Here is an 18,990-nt window from a genome sequence, read left to right on the forward strand (position 1 = left end):
TTCCCTTGTTTTGTTACTCCTTCCAAAGTCCATCACCTCACACTTTTCGGGGTTAAATTCCATCTGCCATTGATCTGCCCAATTGATCAATCCGTCTATATAGTTTCAGTAAATAAAAATGATTAACTGTATATATCAGCACAAAACGTTTCATTTTGTTTTGAACTCAACAAAACAAGGAGTAGGTTAGAAATCAAATGGAGTCGTCAAGGAATCCCAGGATGGGACAGCGTGTGGCTCCTCTTGTTTCTTTAAATTTTAAAATAGCAAATAGGTTATGAATGAGATTTTACAATCATTTATAATGAGAATTAGATTTGATAATGATCTGGTGGCGAGATGATCTGACGGGCTGACATAGCAGTGGAGTGTAGAGGCACATTACTGGAAAGGTAACTGCAGAAGGATACTTTGCATTTGCTCAAGGCTGCTGGAGCTCGATGAGAGCAGAGTGGGACACTGGCTGGATGGGAGGGAGGAGGCGGGGTGCACAGTGAATGACATTCCTCCACTCACTTCCGCGTTGCTGCTTTGTCTCATTTTTTATTTTTGGTGGCGTGCGTTTTTACGTTTTGTTTGTTTCTGCACTGGGCTCAGGTCGAGGAGCCAGAGAGTGGGCGAGTCAACTTTGGAAGCTCTCCTGGCTTCTTGCTTGCCTTGAAGAGCCAGTTCTCCGGCCCGGTCCACCCAGCACGGTTTTGGAGGGTAGTCACTTCTCTCTCTCCAGTCTCCCCTCAACTCGCGGATTGGCCTCAGTAACATGCAAAGATGGAAAAGTTGTCCAGCTTCCTCCACATTGGGGACATTGTGTCCCTGTATGCCGAAGGGACTGTCAATGGTTTCATCAGCACGTTGGGGTGAGTGTAACTCCTGAGAGTTTAAAACGAAACTGATAAACTTTGCAAGGAAATTTGCAATTTCCATTCAATTGCAGTTTTTGGGAGGAGTTTAAATGTTTGGGTTGTGCAGAAGAAAAAGGCCCCTTTGCCTCTTCAAGAGTGTGACAAAAGTCGGAAGTGTGTGTCTTTAAAAAAAAAACCTGGCAGAGGGGCCTCTGGTAATGAGGTGATATTGAATTGTTGAGGCTGTTTCGCAAGGCAGGGTTGAAAGCCTTGTTAAAACAGGCAGGCGCTGTTCACTTCACTGGAGTTTAGTAATCTTAAAGGAAGGAAGGGGAGAGAGAGAGAAAGCAAATTCTGCCCCCAGTTCTCTCAACTACCCCGGGGAGGGGAGGGGGGGAGTGTGTGTTGTCCCCTGTCCTCAAAATCTAATGAAGCAGTCAGAATCGTTTTGAAAGCGGAAATCTTACAGGCAGAAGTTAGTGGGTTGCATGTATTGTGGGTGGTTTTTTTTTTGCACAAAAGTATTACTTCAACTTAATTGCAAACTTTTTTTGTTGCAAAAAAACAAATACGTTCTCGATTTTTTTTGCCACCCTGTACCCTTAGCTGCCAAAATGCCTTGATTGTGGCCCTACCTCTCTCTTCCTGTGTCAACTTTGACTATGTTTGGTGGTGGGGGGGGGGGGGGGGGGGAAGAACTGCTATAACACTTGCTAAGGTAAACAACTTGTATTGGCCCTTGAAACACCGGATTCCCACGTGGGGGGTGAAACATCTTTTCAGCCTAAAGTGGGCAGTTTGTATCAGGCCCTAAACCTTCCCCGTTCGGTATTAAAGCCATGCATTACTCAGGTGGAGAATAGAAAGACTCGCGTTTATATAGCGCCTTGCCCGACCGCAGCATGTCCTCTATCACACTGGAGGGAACAGAATGCTCTTGGGGCTGTTGCCATACAGTTCAAAAGCGGGAGCCACATTATGCACAGCAAGATCCCACAAGCGGGACCTGAGGTAATGATACCCAGATCACCTGTTTTGGTGTTGGGTTGGGGATTATTGCTCCGGATCCCATTCGGGCCTCGGGTGACTGTGTGGAGTTTGCACGTTCTCCACTTATCCGCATGAGTGTCCTCCCTCAGTCCAAAGAGGTATGGGTTTGGTGGATTGGCCATATTGTTTTATTAAAATAGTAAAAAATATATATACAAGGCCAAACGTTACAAACACTAATTTTGTGTTGGAGAAACAGGGTACCCTCCCCTCAGTACCAATGTACCGGGAGGGAGGGAGGGGAGGGGGGGGGGGGGGGGGGGGTGGATACTCTGATTATTAAAACAGTTCACAACACAGTTGTACAAAAGAACAAACAGTACAAGCACTAAACTTTGCGCTGGAGAGACCAGATACCCTCGCCTCTGTACCAACAGAAGGGAAAGTCAGGGGGGTGGCGGGGAGAGAGGGGAAAGGTGGGTGATGGGGAGGGACGGTGTTGGCGGAGGAGGGGGGTGGGCAATAGGATGCTGCCTGAACTATTTACTGAGGCAGAAAAACAAAAGAACCTTCAATTATGATGTGCCAGATTCCGGGAGTCCCCAACAGGGGGTGAGGGGGGACAGTGTCGGGCACGCGTGAGCCCTGCACCCAACTGCAGAGAGCTTCATGTGTACTCTCTACTCCCGACACTGGGCGGCTGACAGCCTTCGGACAGTCGCCCTCTGGGCCCGAATCCTCCACCAATTGCCCATAAGTGCCTGAAAAGATGTGCAGCTTAGGTGGGGTGATGGGGATAGGGCGGTGCTCTTTCTGAGGGTCGGTGCAGGCTCAATGGGCCGAATGGCCGCCTCCTGTACTGTCCGCCCAACACTTTTTTAATATCGCTGAGGGAGTCTCCCAGCTTTGGGTGTGGTGAGAGGTTCCCCGAGGCATCCGCTCTGATTGTCTATCACAGCAGGAATGGGGGTCTGGGTGGTGGAGGGGGCGGAGGAAGCGGGGAGAGAAGGGGGTCCTAGATCCTGTTTCCCGATGCACAGATCTGCTGTGTCATGTACAGCTTGCAGATTGACTGGCTAATATGTGTTGAGCCAGACTCTCCTTGAAACTTAATTCAAGTGAAGCATTCTGTGCTGTAAGAAATCCTTTAAATGCAGGTCAGTTCTTGATGGACACTGATGCTGTGTTTGCTTCAATCAACTGTCATACATTGCAGCTGGATTTTATGTTCCGTTCGATTTCCAACATAGGATAGCAGAATCCCCATGGTCAGCTACAGTCAATGGGGTAAATGATGTTTCTATACAAAAAAAATATTTTCTGTGAGGGATAACACTTGATGCTCCCCTCTCTCAATTAGTATCTTAATCAGGGGACAAATTGTAAAATTCAAAGCCCTTTATTGAGATGCCCCAGTGAATTCTGCTTTGACTTGGCAAGCCTTGCACATGGAACACATCCCTGCTATCCAGTTACACAAACTGATTCTGATACACACTCCACGTTACAATTACTCATGTTTTGAGATTTATGAATGTGAAACCGCTTTAAAGCAGAGATGAGAAATGTATCATAATCACAGGAAATCTGCCTTTTCTTGTTTGGATTAGGTTAGATTTAACTAAATCTGCTTTACAGCTGGTATGTAGCCTGAGATATATAATTCGTCTGAATCTCATTTGACACTTAAATAAGGATTGGGTGTGCTTCTAGCCATCACTGGCTAAAGCCTACTAGCCCAGGTTGCTTCATGCATTTGAAACATAAGGAGGTCATTGCTAATGGTCAGTTAATACATTGTTAGGATATGTATTGTTTAAGGAAGTACATTGAGCACATATAAAATAGGGGACATGAAACTTTTTTTTTCTTACATGCCTGATTTTCCTGGCACTTCCTTTTATAGTGGTGATGCATACTTCTTCATCTGGCGGAGTAGTCGAGGGGCCATTAATTTGTTCATATGGGCAAATAGGAGACCGCTGGGTGTTAGAGGAGAGTTCTGAGACTGAACACAGTCAATTCACACTGTGATGAAAAGCTCTGTGTCTTGCTTTTGACTCCAATCGGCTGGGATTCTATTAACAATCGTATGTGGAATACTGTGTTCAGCACTGGGTACTGCATCTCAGGGGGGATATTGGCTTTGAAAGGGCGATTACACCAGAATATAACCCGGCTAAAAAAATGGTTAAAGTATAAGGACAGGGTGCATAGAAGAGGCTGAGGTGGGGAGGTGGGGGGGGGGGGGGGGGGGGGGGGGGGGGGGGGGGGGGGGTTGGTTAGCTGGACGGCTGGTTTGTAATGCGGAACAATGGCAACAGCGCAGATTCAATTCCCACCTGGCTGAGGTTATCCGTGAAGGCCCCGCTTTCTCGGCCTTGCCCCTAGCCTGAGGTGTGGTGACCCTCGGGTTAAATCACCAGTCAGTTCTCCCTCTCAAAAGGGGAAAGCAGCCTTTGGTCCTCGGGGACTATGGTGACTTTCATTTCACTTCATTCCCTTGAATACAGAAGATCAGATTGGGATGTGTAAAATGGTTCAGGGGTTTGATAGGGAGACAAACTATTTCTCTTGGGGGGGGGGGTGCAGAATAAGTGGGGGAACCTTGAGGTAGGAAGTCAGGAAGGGGAGCAGAAATCCCGTGTTCTCTTATCCCTAAAAAAGCTGTTGACGATGGGGGTGAATCGAAACTGAGATTGGCAGGTTTTTATTGGTCAAGGCTGGTAATAGTGGGGGAACCTAGTTGGCTAAATAGAGTTCAGCCACGATCTAACTGAATGACAGAACAGGCTCAAGAGGGCTGAATGGATTCCTTTTGTTCCCAATTCTTCGATGGCTGAGTGTGTGACAAATGTACTGTGTAGGAAGAGCTACATAGGGAATGGATTCAAGTCAATGTTTACCGCTGTGTAGAATTCCTCCAACCTTGTCAGACTTACTTGATGTTCACCGAAAGGCTGGGTTGCATGTTTTCCTGTTACCTCTTTGACAAAGGGTGGTGTGACACCCTCCCTTATTGATGTTGCCCTCACAAGAGGATTGAGTATGGCATCTCCATTTTCAAAGGAATTGCCTGGAAAATCAGTCACACTCCAAACTTTGCCACAGGGAAAAAAAATCACAAGCTCCATAAACGTGATAAGCTTATCGCCATCACTGTTGTTTCAAGGAGTGATGTTGACTCATTGGAACGCAGTGTGAAAGCTGTGTGTCAGACCGACGTTTCCAACTGATTAAAGACTTGATCCGACCAGCCCCAAAAAACCCTGTAAGAAATCAGGAACTGTGAAAACAACAAGATTGCTGAAATATTGGAGAATCCACCATGTACAAATGACCCTGAGTTTATGCTGTATCTTCAGTTTTCTCGTGCTAATTCAACTCTTAAAGTGAAGTCCTTTATTGAAAAAAATATCCACAGTGGCTGAAATTCCTGCCGGTCTGCTGTGGAACCCTATCAGCAGTAGGTTGGCAGGACGGGATACCTAATTTAAATAGATGAGGGGGTGTGGGGAAGTCTCTGCCTCAGTCTTGTGCACCTGCTTGAGGGAGGTGGAACTTTGCATCGTGACCTGGCAATGCCTGTGTCAGACAAGGCTTTGTTGGTGCAGGGCCTGTGCCCAGCTGAACTCCTTTTTATATGGGGGTAAATTTGACAGAGAGAGATTTACAATTCCCACCTGCAGGTTCCTTCAGACAATACTTAGGAATCTCACGAATGCAGATGCTGGGACCCTGCTTATGTCCCAGTATGCTCGGTGGAAAGGTGGCAAGGGCTGCAAGTATTCTGATAGGAAACGGCATCCCATTGATCATGATTTTCTCTCTACCCCCTCAATGTGAGGTGATCAATACCTGCCTGAGCCCTCAACCCCAGCAGGAAATCCATTGCCCAGGTTTTTGTGAAGGAAAACAACTTCAATCTCTGTGCCCCAGTTCCGTTCTCTCCTGTTTTCTCCACTCAGAATCTCTGACCTCATTTCCCAAGAAAATTTGGAACCATAAAATCCTGGAAAAAGTATCGCACAAGACTTGGGGTGCATTTGATTTAACATCCTGCCACATGAGGCCTTCTCTGATGCTAATTTCTGCAGAATGTATGTTTTTTAAAATCATTTTAGGTGTATCTCTATATTTGCAAGGACTAATTTACATTCCGTTATTCCTGATTGGGTTCAGTTTTTGTCTGGTTGGTTTAGGCTGCTTTTCTCTTCCATGCATCTTCCAAACGTTCTTGCTCGTACCTTACCGTGCGCCCGTTCAACCATCGCTCCTGTGCTCGCTGACCTACACTAGCTCCCGGTTGAGAAATGCCCCGATTTTTAAATTCTCCTCTTCATTTTCAAACCCTTCTATGGCCCCTCTCCCCTCGCCCGACCCTCTCCTCTTGCCCTCCAACCTCTCCAATATCTGCACTTTTCCAATTTTGACCTCTTGCGCACCTACGATTTAATTGCTCCACTGTTGATAGTCTTGCCTGCAGCTGGCAAAGCTTGAAGCTCTGGAATTCTCTGTCTAAACTCCTCCGGCTCCCGACAGTCCTTCTCCTTGGAGCTTGCTTCTTTGACCAATCATTTCAGCATTGGTTCCAGCATCTCCTGACGTAGCTCCATCAAATGTTGTTCCATAATGGCCCTGACAAGTGCTTTGGGGCGTTTTGCTATTTTAAAGGTGCTATGCAAATGCAGGTTGTGATTGGCCTCTTGGGCGTTTACTTGCGCTATAGATACTTTTTCTTGTCTCTTTGCACGGCTGCGCAGTCGCGTTGTGTTATACTTCACGGTGGCACAGTGGTTAGCACTGCTCCCCCACAGCACCAGGGATCCGGGTTCAATTCCGGCCTTGGGGTGACTGTCTGTGTGGAGCTTGCACATTCTCCTTGTTACTGCCTGGGTTTTCTCCGGTTTCCTCCCACAGTTCAAAGATGTGCAGATTAGGTGGGTTGGCCATGATAAATTGCCCTTTAGTGTCTAAAGGTTAAGTGGGGTTCTAGATTATTTGGGGGAGGGGGGGGTCTAGGTACAGCACACTTTCCGAGGGTCAGTGCAGACTTGATGGGTCACATGGCCTTCTGCACTGTGGGGATTCTATGACTGTATAGCATAGCGTAGCAAATAACATTATTAACATAAGGGCAGCACGGTAGCATAGTGGTTAGCATCAATGCTTCACAGCTCCAGGGTCCCAGGTTCGGTTCCCGGCTGGGTCACTGTCTGTGCGGAGTCTGCACGTCCTCCCCGTGTGTGCGTGGGTTTCCTCCGGGTGCTCCGGTTTCCTCCCACAGTCCAAAGATGTGCGGGTTAGGTGGATTGGCCATGCTAAATTGCCCGTAGTGTCCTAAAAAGTAAGGTTAAGGGGGAGTTGTTGGGTTACAGGTATAGGGTGGATACGTGAGTTTGAGTAGGGTGATCATTGCTCGGCACAACATCGAGGGCCGAAGGGCCTGTTCTGTGCTGTACTGTTCTAAATTCTAAATCAAGCCTATTCTGAACGACGCCAAGAAGAACGGCAAAGTTTTAATTTTGAAAAGCCCTTGACGAACAAGAAGAAACAGCTTCCATTTAAATAGCAACTTTTCAGGAGGTTCTGAAGTGAGACACGGCCAATGAGATACTTAGTCACTGCCGGCATGGAGGCAATGCAACTGAAAGTGTGCTCAAAATAAAATCGCACAAAGAACAAACGGCACTGATCAAATTATTTGCTTCGATGTTGGTTGAGGGATTAAAGTTGGCCAGGGCGTGAGAATGCCCTTGCTCATCATCAAAATAGCACTATGGGATTTAAAAAATATCCTCCTGAGAGCTGCCAGGGGCTCAGTTTCAAGCCTCACCTGAAAGACTCTTCCTCTGATGCATGTTGCCTGTGTGCTCGATTTGCAACTGCAGCCCACAGAGCCGTGTGACTAATATTGTGTGAACGTGACTGATAGTGCTCCCAATGCAATAGGGAAGTGTGGGAGGGTGGCCTTAATTATACTGGAGACTGTTTAATTCTGTGCATCAGGTTGAAATATATTTGTGCCATTGTGCCTAATAAGGAGGCTCCCTATTAACGCTAACCATGAATCCTGCCTGATGTCAAGACTCTAATACAATCTATGGTGCCCAAGAGCCTCTGAATTCAAGAATGGTCTCATTTAAATTTCCCAGTGGCTTCAGTTTGTTTAGTTTACATAAGTGATTCCAAATGTGCTGTGAGAAAAAACTTTTTCACACAAGAAATGGTTTGGGCCTGAAAGTGTGGTGGAGGCAAGTTCAATCGAGGCATTCAAGAAGGCATTGGGGTTATTACTTGAATAGAAACAATGTGCAGGGGATTGGCACCAAGTCATAATGTTCATTTGGAGAGCCAATGCAGACCGGATGGGCTGAATGGCCACCTTCTGCAGCATAACAGTTATTATTTCTAAGGACTGAGTAACTAATGGTCTGAAATAAATCGTTTGTGGCTGATTCATATTTTTGTTAACTTTCAGACTGGACTGTTCCAATTCTCTGCTCAATGGCACTCATCTTTCGTAGAATCCCTACAGTCTGAAGGTGGCCGATCGGCCCTTCGAGTCTGTATTGGCCCTCTGAAAGACCATCCTGCCCCATCCCTGCAACCCCACCTAACCTTCACATCTTTGGACTTCATCCTCTCAGAACCTGATTTGATTTCCTTCAGAACTCTCCTGCCCGTATCCTAACTCTCACCAACCCCCATTCACCCAACACCCCTGTGCTCACTGACCGACTCCTAGTCAAGCAGGGCCTCAATTTTGTATTTCTCAGTCTCCTCTTCAAACTCCGTGGCCTTGCCTCTCTGGCGCTCTGAAACCTCCTGCAGCCCTCCGAGAACCATCTGTTGCTCCGATTCTGTCATTTTGTACAGCAGTTCTGTTTGTTCCACCGTTGGTGGCAGTGTCTTCAGTTGCCAAGTTCCTAAGCTCTGGTCTTCCCAACCCCAAACACCTTTTACCCCCCCCCCCTCTTTTCTATCTCCCTCTAATCCTTTAAAACACTCCTTAAAACCGATTTCTTTGACCAACCTGCCCCAATATCACTTCCTTTGGCTCCGTGTCGGCTTTCCCGGGTGATATTGTTTTGTGATATTTGACTATTTTGAATGAGATGTTGTAACACTGACATTTATAGGCTCCCAATCCACTTGAAACCAGGGAATCGTGCACTTGGACAAGTACCATGTGTGGTACTTGTACTTGGTACCAATGAGTGCAGAGGAGATTCACCAAATGTTGCCTGGGCTGGAGCGTTTCAGCTATGAAGAGAGGCTGGTTGGAGCAGAGAAGGCTGAGGGGAGACCTGATTGAGGTGTACAAAATTATCAGGGACATAGCTAGGGTGGATAGGAAGGGACTTTTCCCCTGAGTGGAGGATCAATCACCAGGGGGCATAGAGTTGGTAATTGGCAGAGATTTGAGGAAACCCTTTTTCATCCAGAGGGTGGTGGGAATCTGGAACTCCCTGCCTGAAAGGGTGGTAGGGACTGGGACCCTCCCAACATTTAAGAAGCATTGAGATGAGCACTTGAAATGCCATAGCATACAGGGCTATGGGCCAAGTGCTAGAAAATGGGATTAGAGTAAATAGGTGCTTGATGGCCGGCGTGGACATGATGGGCTGAACGGCCTCTGTCCATGCTGTAAAACTCGATGACTCAACATTTTAGCATCTATTATTATAAAATTTATGCAATAGCAATTTTGTAACTGCAGGCTGGACCTTGTCATCCTTTTGAAAATTATTCGTTCAGTATAAAGCCAGCAGTTATCTCGTTGAAACGTAGCGCTAGAAATAGATAGAATGGGGCGGCATTGACGTTGTGGTACTGTCTGGACTGGTGATTTAGAGACCCAGGGTAATACTCTGGAGACTGACAGTCCAAATCCCACCATAGCAGTGGTGGAAATTCAATCCAATAAATATCTTGAATTAAAAGTCTAACGATAACCATGAAACCATTGTCGATTGTTTTTATAAAGAAAAACCCTCAGCTGGTTCACCAGGGAAGGAAATCTGCCATCCTTACCTGGTCTGGCCTACACGTGACTCCAGATCCACAGCAATGTGGTTGACTCCTAAATGCCCTCTGAAATGACGCCCAATTGTATCAAACCATTACATAGTCAATAAAAAGGAATGCAACCAGGTGGACCACCCGGCATCAGCCTAGGCACAGGAATCGACAACAGCAAACCCAGCCCTGCCAACTCTGAAGTTCTCCTTACTAACATCCGGGGCCTTGAGATGAAATTGGGAGAACTGTCTCACAGACAAAGTCATACTCACGGATTCATACCTTACAGATAACATCCCAGACACCACTCTCACTATCCCTGGGTATATCCTCTCCCGCTGGCAGGACAGACCCAGCAGAGATGGCAGCACAGTGGTATACAGTCGGAGATGCCCTGGGAGTCCTCAACATTGACTCTGGATCTCATGAAGACTCGTACCTTCAGGTCAAACATGGGCAAGGAAACCTCCTGCTGATTACCACATACCAACCGCCATTGGCTGATGAATCAGTACTCCTCCATGTTGAACACCACTTGGAAGAAGCACTGAGGGTGGCAAGGGCACAGAGTGTACATTGGGTGGGGGACTTCAATGTCTATCACCAAGAGTGTTTTGGTAGCACCACTACTGACTGAGCTGGCCAAGTCCTAAGGGACATAACTGCTATACTGGATCTGTGACAGGTGGTAAGGGTATCAATAAAAGGGAAAAACATACTAGACCTCATTCTCACCAACCTGCCTGCTGCAGATGCATCTGTCCATGACAGTATCAGTAGGAGTGACCACCACACAGTCTTTGTGGAGACAAAGTCCCTTCTTCACGTTGAGGATACGGTCCATTGTGTTGTGTGGCACCACCATCGTGCTAAATTGAATAGACTTCGAACAGATCTAGCAACTCAAGGCTGGGCTTCCATGAGGCTCTGTGGGCCAGCAGCAGCAACACAATTGTACTTGGCCACAATCTGTAACTTCATGGCCTGGCAAATCTCCCACTCTACCATTACCACCAAGCCAGGGGATCAACCCCAGTTCAATGAAAAGTACAGGAAGGCATGCCAGAGCTGAACTAGGCATACCGATAAATGAGTTACCAACCTGGTGAAGCTACAACACAGGACTACTTGTGTGCCGACCAGCAGAAGCAACAATTGATAGACAGAGCTAAGCGATGCCACAACAAACGCATCGGATCTAAGCTCTGTAGTCCTACCACATCCCGCAGTGAATGGTGGTGGACAATTCAACAACTCACTGGAGGAGGAGGCTCCACAAATATTTCCATCCTCCATGATGGAGGAGCCCAGCATATCAGTGCTAAAGATAAGGCTTCAGCATTCGCAATAGTCTTCAGCCAGAAGTGCCAAGTGCTTGATCCATCTCGGTCTCCTCTGGAGGTCTTCAGCATCACAGATCTCGGTTTTCAATCAACATGATTCACTCCACATGATATCAAGAAACAGCTGAAGGCACTGGTATCTGCAAAGGCTATGGGCCCTGACAATATTCCAGCAATAGTACTGAAAACTTGTGCTCCAGAACCTGCCGCACCCCTAGCTAAGCTGTTCCAGTACAGCTACAACACTGGCATCTACCCGATTAATGTGTAAAATTGCCCCAAGCGTGCCTTGTACACAAGAAACAGGACAAACCCAACCCAGCCAATTGGCCCCTATCAGTCTACACTCAATCATAGCAAAGTGATGTGTCATGTGAGAGTACCTTTAAGAAATGGGTGTTTATAAATGGGTATGTAAATAAATATCTGTAGTGAGAGTACCTTTAAGAAATGGGTGTTTACTACTGCAGTGATGTCAGAGAGTAGGTGGAGCTGGGCTGTCTGTCAGCTTTTTACTTTCGTTTTAGGCTGTTTGCTGCAGGGTGTGTTTTAGTTTCATTTCCAGAGCTGGATAGCTGCAGTCACAGCCAGAAAGGTGTACGAGTCTCTTATGAGTCTCTCTCTCTGTAATCTAAAGACTGTAAATCGATCCTTTGATAATTTAAAACTAATAACTGCTCTCAGTAGTGACTTTAACCTGATGTGCTTCTGTTTAAAGGTTTTTTAAAAGTCTTATGGATGTTAAAAGGACAGTTTAAGGATTACTTAGTGTTGTAGTCTTTGGGGGTTATATTTGAATTGATAGTTGCTAAGATGTTCACTATGTTTTAAAAAGATTAACTTGAGTTCATAGAATAAACATTGTTTTGCTTTAAAAAATACTTTTCCATTTCTGCTGTACCGCACCTGTAGAGTGGGCCATGTGCTCCCCATACCACAATCTATTAAACATTGTGGGTCAGGTGAACTCCATGATACACTTTGGGGTTCTCTAAACCCTGGCCCATAACAGATGGAAAGGGTCATCAACAGTGGTATCAAGTGGCACTTACTCAGCAATAACCTGCTCACTGGAGCTCATGTTGGGTTCCGCCAAGGTCACTCAGCTCCTGACCTCATTACAGCCTTGGTTCAAGCACTGTGGCAAAAGAGCTGGGCTCCAGAGGTGAGGTGAGAGTGACTGCCCTTGACATCAAGGCAGCATTTGATTGCGTATGGCATCGAGGACCCCTAGCAAAACGGGAATCAAGGAGAAAACTCTCCACTAGTTGGAGTCATAACCTAGCACAAAAGAAGATGGTTGTGGTAATTGGAGTTCAGTCATCTCAGTTCCGGGCCATCACTGTAGGAGTTCCTCGGGGTAATGTCCTAGGCCCAACCATCTTCAGCTGCTTCGTAAATGATTCCTTCCAACATAAGGTCAGAAGTGGGGATGTTCACTGATGAATGAACAATGTTCAGCACCATTTGCGACTGCTCAGACACTGAAGCAGTCTATGTGAAAATCCAGCAAGACCTTGACAATATCCAGGCTCGAGCTCTCAAGTGGCAAGTAACATTCACGCCGCACAAATGCCAGGCAGTGATAATCATCTACAAGAGAGGACTTAACCACCGCTCCTTGACATTCTTTTAAAAAAAAATGTATTTTATTAAAACATGTATCAAAGCAGGTTACAGCCAATAAACACCCCGGGAAACATACTCCCCAACAATCAAATATACAGTCTGTATAGAATTGTCCCATATTTCACCCTCCCGCCACCCCACTGCAATGAACAGCTCCTCAAACACGGTCACAAACATCCTCCACCTTTTCTCAAACCCCCCTGCTGAGCCCCTTAACTCATACTTTATCTTCTCCAACTGCAGGAAGTCGTACAGGTCACCCAACCACGCTGCTACCCCGGGTGGCGATGTCCACCGCCACTCCAGCAAAATACGCTGGCGTGCAATCTGAGAGGCGAAGGCCACAACATCGGCCTTCCTCCTCTCCATGAGCTCCGGCTTCTCTGAAACCCCAAATATCGCCACCAAAGGGTCCGGTCCACCTCCTCCTCCACTACTCTTGCTAAGACGGCAAACACTCCCGCCCAGAATCTTCCTAATTTTTTTGCAACCCCAAAGTATGTGCGGGTTGTTCGCTGGCCCCCGACCACTCCTCTCACACTCATCTGTTACCCCCTGAAAGAACCCACTCATTTTCGACCGAGTCATATGCACCCTGTGCACCATTTTAAACTGTATCAGGCTTATCCTTGCACAAGAGGAGGTCCGGCTTACCCTTCCCAGTGCCCCACTCCATACTCCCCAATTGATCTCCTCCTTCCCAATTCTCCTTGATCTTCACCACACGCTCACCTCCCTGCTCCCCCAGCCACTTGTATATATCCCCAATTCTTCCCTCCCCTTCCACATCTGGAAGCAGCAGTCATTCCAGCAGGGTATATCCCAGCAATCTAGGGAACCCCCTCCAAGCCTTTCGCGCACCGTTCCTTGACATTCAATGGCCCTAAAATCACTGAATCCCCCACAATCAACATCCTGGGGGTTACCATTGACCTGAAAATTAACTGGACTAGCCATATTAATACTGTATTGCAAGAGCAGGCCAGAGGCTAGGAAGCTTGTGATGAGTTACTCACCTCCTGACTCCCAAAACCTGTCCATCATCAGGCACAAGTCAGGGGTATGATGGGATGGAATACTCCCCACTTGCCTAGATGAGTGCAGCTCCAACAACACTCGAGAAGCTCAACACCATCCAAGACAACGCAGCCCGCTTGATTGTCACCCCATCTACAAACATTCACTCCCTCCACCACCGATACACAGTAGAAACCATTTGTATCATCTACCAGATGCACTGCATGAACTCACCAAGTCTCCTTAGGCAGCACCTTCCAAACCCATGACCGCTACCATCTAGAAGTACAAGAGCAGCAGATACATGGGAACCCCACCACTTGGAAGTTCCCCTCCAAGTCACTCACCACCCTGACTTGGAAATATGTCACTGTTCCTTCACTCTTATACCCTTCCTAACAGAACTGTGGAGGTACCTACACCATAGGGACTGCAGCAGTTCAAGAAGACAATGCACCACCACCTTCTCGAGGGCAATTGGGGATGGGCAACGAATGCTGGCCTAGCCAGCAAAGCCCACATCTCGTGAAAATGAATTTTTTAAAAGTTTCTCCTGGCCGGGGCTAAGACCATAGTCTCCAGGATAAGGAGCAGGCCATTTAGGACTGAGATGCGGGGGAGTTTCTTCAATCAGAGGGTGGTGAATCTTTGGAATTTTCTATCCCAGAGGGCTGTGGAAGCTCAAATCATTGAGCATGTTCAATACTGGAATGGGCAGATTTCTAGATAATAAAGACATTAAGGGATAATGTGGGAAAGTGACGTTGAGGCAGATGGTCAGCCAGGATCTAGAAGTTGAATAAATTGGGCCTGAAATTGGAGTTCAAAAGATTGAGAGGACGGCCTTATTGAGCCATTTAAGATTCTCGGGGGGCTTGACAGGGTAGATGCTGAGAGGATGTTTCCTCGTGTGGGAGAGTCTAGGACCAGAGGACAGAATCTCAGAGTAAGGGGCTGCCCAGGGATGAGGAGGAATTTCTTCTGTGAGGGTAATGAATCTGTGGGACCAGTAACCGCAGAGAGCTGCAGAGGCTGGGTTATTAAATATGTTCAAGGCTGAGACTTCCGGTGGGACATGTAGGAGGGAGGTTGCACTTCTGGGAGCTCCGATTGGCACCTACTTTTTTTATTTTCAGAATGTTTGCCTGTTTTTTGGGGAATACTCACCAGGGAACATCAGAGACCAGCAGAATAGGTTCCCCTTGTGCAGATCCCGTGCTCAAATAGAAAGGAAGAGAGACCAGGAAGCCTGAAATTGACCTGTTCTTGACGAGAGGCTCGTGGAGCCACTCGGTACCTAAAATGGCGGCCGCAGAGCTGCAGTCAGCAGCAGCCCCAATCACACTAGAGATGCTCTCTGATGCCTTGGCCAAAGATTTCAATAAACAATTCAACTTGCATTTTGAGAAGCACTGGAAGTTGACCTCCGACAAAATATGTAAGTCAATCGAGGAGACGCTGGGACTGGTCTGGGTGGAACTCGACAAAGTTGTTGGGACGGTACAAAAACATGGCGAGACACTGAAAGGTGTTGAGGAGGCGCAAACGAGACACGAGGACCAGCTTGCGTCACTCGAGGCTGCAATTGCAGTGGTGGCCGATGAAGTAAAAGGTTGAAGGTGAAGGTTGACGACCTGGAAAATTGGTCATGGAGGTTGAGCCTCCGAGTTGCGGGAGGGAACGGAGAGCCTGAACCCCACCGAGTATTTATTAGAGATGATCTGGCAGGTGGTAGGCGATAGTGGTCTCTCATCCCTCCCTGGTACTCGACAGGGCCCATCAAATGCTCAGGAAGAAGGCTTGACCAAATGAACCACCTCGTACGTTAGCTTCCGAGATTAGGACAAAGTCCTGCAGTGGGATTGGGAAAAGGTCCTGCAGTGGGCCAAGGAGCACCGCAACGTTGAAATGGGAAGGAAGCTGTGTGTTTTGGAACCCAAATTGGAGGGATCAAGCCCTAAATCTCTGGCTCTCTCAGGGATGGTGACGATGCTCCAGGCTTTCATGCAGCAAGTGGAGGGAGCTGATCTATGGAGAATCCTGCATCCATACGATCAGGAATTCTCATTTTTCTCACATGTACATGAGGTCTACTCAAGATAGACCAGTTTTGGTTTGAATGTCTCTGCTCCTGGGAGTCAGAAAAGTGGAATATTCGGGGATAGTGATCTCTGATCATGCTCCACATGTCGTGGACCTTGAGCTGGGGACAGATCCCATCCAGGGGGCTCCATGGAGATTGGATGTGGTACTTCTGGTTGAGAAGGGGTTCTGCGATCCCATAGCCATGACCGTTGAGTAGTATATCAGGTTCAATTGCAACAGATTGGTGTCTCCCTCTACACTATGTAAGGCACCGGTGATGAGAGGAGAGGTGGTCTCATATAAAGCACACTTTAAGAGCAGTGAGGGAGAAAAAGCAACGTTTGGAGGGAGAGATCCTGGAAATAGACCGCTGCTACCCGGAAGCTTCTATCCTAGAGCTGTCTGCAACCAGGAAGCGGCTCCAGGTGCAGTTTGACTTGGTATCCACTGGAAGGACTGAGAAGCAGCTACGATGCACAATTGGCCTAGTATATGAGCACAGGGAGGAGACGGGTTGTCTGTTGGTGCACCAGCTCAGGCGGCAGGCAGACTCTCGGGAGATTATGCAGGTCAGAAACTCGAGGATGGTTTAGTGACAACAGTGAGAGAAGGCTATGAAATATGAAAATCGCTTATTGTCACAAGTAGGCGTCAATTAAGTTACTGTGAAAAGCCCCTAGTCGCCACATTCCGGCACCTGTTCAGGGAGGCTGGTACCTTTTTTGAGGCTTTCTACAGGGATCTGTACAGGTCGGAGCCACAGGAGGGGGTGTCAGATATGGCAGAGTTTCTGGATAGGTTGTCCTTCCTAGAGTAGGGAGGAGCTGGAGGCCCTGTTGGACTTGGATGAGGTGCTGAGGGCGATTGGATTGATGCAGACGAACGAACAAGGCTCCAGGCCCTGATGGGTATCCCGTTGAATTTTACAAAAGATTTTCAGACCAGCTAGCAACAGTAATGGTAGATATGTTCAACGATGATTTAGCTCTTGGTATCTGCCTGATACGCTTGCACAGGACTCATCTTCCATAAGGACCCCATGGAGTGTGTTTCTTACAGGCCCATTTTGCTGCTTAATGTAGATACCAAAGTACTGGCTAAGGTTCTGGCTTTGCGGTTAGAGCCATGTGTCCCAGATATAGTGGTAGAGGACCAGACGGGATTTGTGAAGAGTAGGCAGCTGCCCTCTAATATACGGAGGGTCATGAACGTTGTCCTCTCTCCTTCTTTGGTCCTTGAGCCGGAGGTGGTTATAGCTATGGATACAGAGAAAGCATCAGAGTGAAGTGGAAGTACCTCATTGAGGTATTGGGAGGTTTGGATTTGGGCAGAAATTTATTTCATGTGAGCGGTTGCTGTACTAGAACCCCATAGTTAGTGTTTGCCCGAATGCAATAAGCTTGGGATACTTCCCTCGGAGTAGGGGTACAACACCGGGATGCCTAATGTCACCGCTCCTTTACTCTCTGCTGATAGAACCTCTGCGTTGGCACTCTTGGGAGATCGGTGGAGGGATTTTACCTGAGGTGGCAGCCGTTTATCTCATACTTCAAAGAGTTAATTACCATCAGCTGTGAGGGGGAGGCAGGGTTTATTGGTGGGGCTAAGGGTATATGGTTAGGGGATGTTTGGATGTAGCCTTTGTTGTGTGTTTTCTATATATATATATATGACTTCCTGTGTTGTTAACACAACAATTGTACCATATTTGAACTATTTTCATAGTTGTGTTGTAGTTCAGATTGTGTTTGTTAAATATGAAACCTTTAATACAATATTTTTTTAAAGTATGTTTAAGGCTGAGATAGACAGATTTTTAATCAGTAAGGGAATCGAGGGTTATGTGAATAAGGCGGGAAAGTGGAGTTGAGGATTATTGGGCGGAATTCTCTGACTCCCTGGGGGGTCGGAGAATCGCCCGGGACCAGCGTCAATCCAGCCCCCGCCGTGGCCCGAATTCTCCGCCACCTGGGAATCGGCGGGGGCGGGAATCGTGCCGCGCCGGTCGGCCGGCCCCCCGCGCCGATTCTCCAGCTCGCGATGGGCCGAAGTCCCGCCGCTGACAGGCCAATCCCACCGGTGGGAATCAAAGCACGTCTGGTGCCGGCGGGTTTGGCGGCGCGGGCGGGCGCCGGGGTCCTGGGGGGGGGGGGGGGGTGTGGGGCGGGGCGATCTGACCCTGGGGGATGCCCCCACGGTGGCCTGGCCCGCTATCGGGGCCCACCGATCGGCGGGCGGGCCTGTGCCGTGGGGGCACTCGTTTTCTTCCGCTCCACCATGCCTTCACCATGGCGGGGGAGGAAGAGATCCCCTCCCCTGCGCATGCGCCGGTATGATGTCAGCAGCTGTTGATGCACCGGTGCATGTGCGGACATCTGCTAGCCGGCGAAGGTCTTTCAGCCCCGGCTGGCGGGGCGCCAAAGGCCGTTCGCGCCAGCCGGCGGAGCGGGAGCCACTCCGGTGCGGGCCTAGCCCACTCTCCGCACCTTTGGGGAGGCCCGACGACGGAGTGGTTCACGCCACTCCGCCCCGCCGGGTAGGGGAGAATCCCGGCCATTGTATCAGATCAGTTATGACCTCATTGAATGACAGAACGGACTTGATGGGCCGAGTGGCCTACTTGTGTTCTCATGTTCCTAAAGCAGCATTAGGTCCATCTGTTTTTGAAAGTGCTGAACAACAGTTTGTTAATCTACTGCCTCATTTTAAATTAACTGATCATACATGATGTAAAAAGAAACGACTAAACATTTATTGAAGAGAATCATACAATGGGGCAGAAGTCATTTGTTCCATCTTGTCTGTGCTAGCCCTTTGAATGAGCTATTTGATTAGTCCCTTACCTTTGCTTATTCCTTCTAATCATTATGAATTTGCTTCTTGCAACCTTTCAAACAGTGTGTTCCAGATCACAATTCGCTTTGTAAAAAAAATAAAGTTCCAATAGCACCTTTTAAAATTTCTTTTCAAGTATCTTAAATTTGTGTCCTCTCCAGCCAGTGGGAATGGTTACCCCTTTGCCTACTTTGTGAAAACCTGGGGGAGCTGGTGTTGCAGTG

General features: G+C 47.8%; 1 protein-coding gene across 1 annotated transcript in view; it reads left to right on the top strand.

Annotated features, from left to right (window-relative positions):
- The first annotated feature begins 453 nt into the window (after positions 1 to 453).
- The window catches only part of LOC119973252 (inositol 1,4,5-trisphosphate receptor type 2-like), a 101,274-nt gene continuing 82,737 nt past the window's right edge, over positions 454 to 18,990 (top strand). The window contains exon 1 of the mRNA XM_038810982.1: positions 454 to 857. Coding sequence (XP_038666910.1) covers positions 769 to 857 — 89 coding nt within the window. The 5' untranslated portion in view covers positions 454 to 768. The remainder of the gene's footprint in view (positions 858 to 18,990) is intronic.

Source organism: Scyliorhinus canicula, chromosome 11 (assembly GCF_902713615.1).
Source record: "Scyliorhinus canicula chromosome 11, sScyCan1.1, whole genome shotgun sequence".
Classification (NCBI taxonomy): Eukaryota; Metazoa; Chordata; class Chondrichthyes; order Carcharhiniformes; family Scyliorhinidae; genus Scyliorhinus; species Scyliorhinus canicula.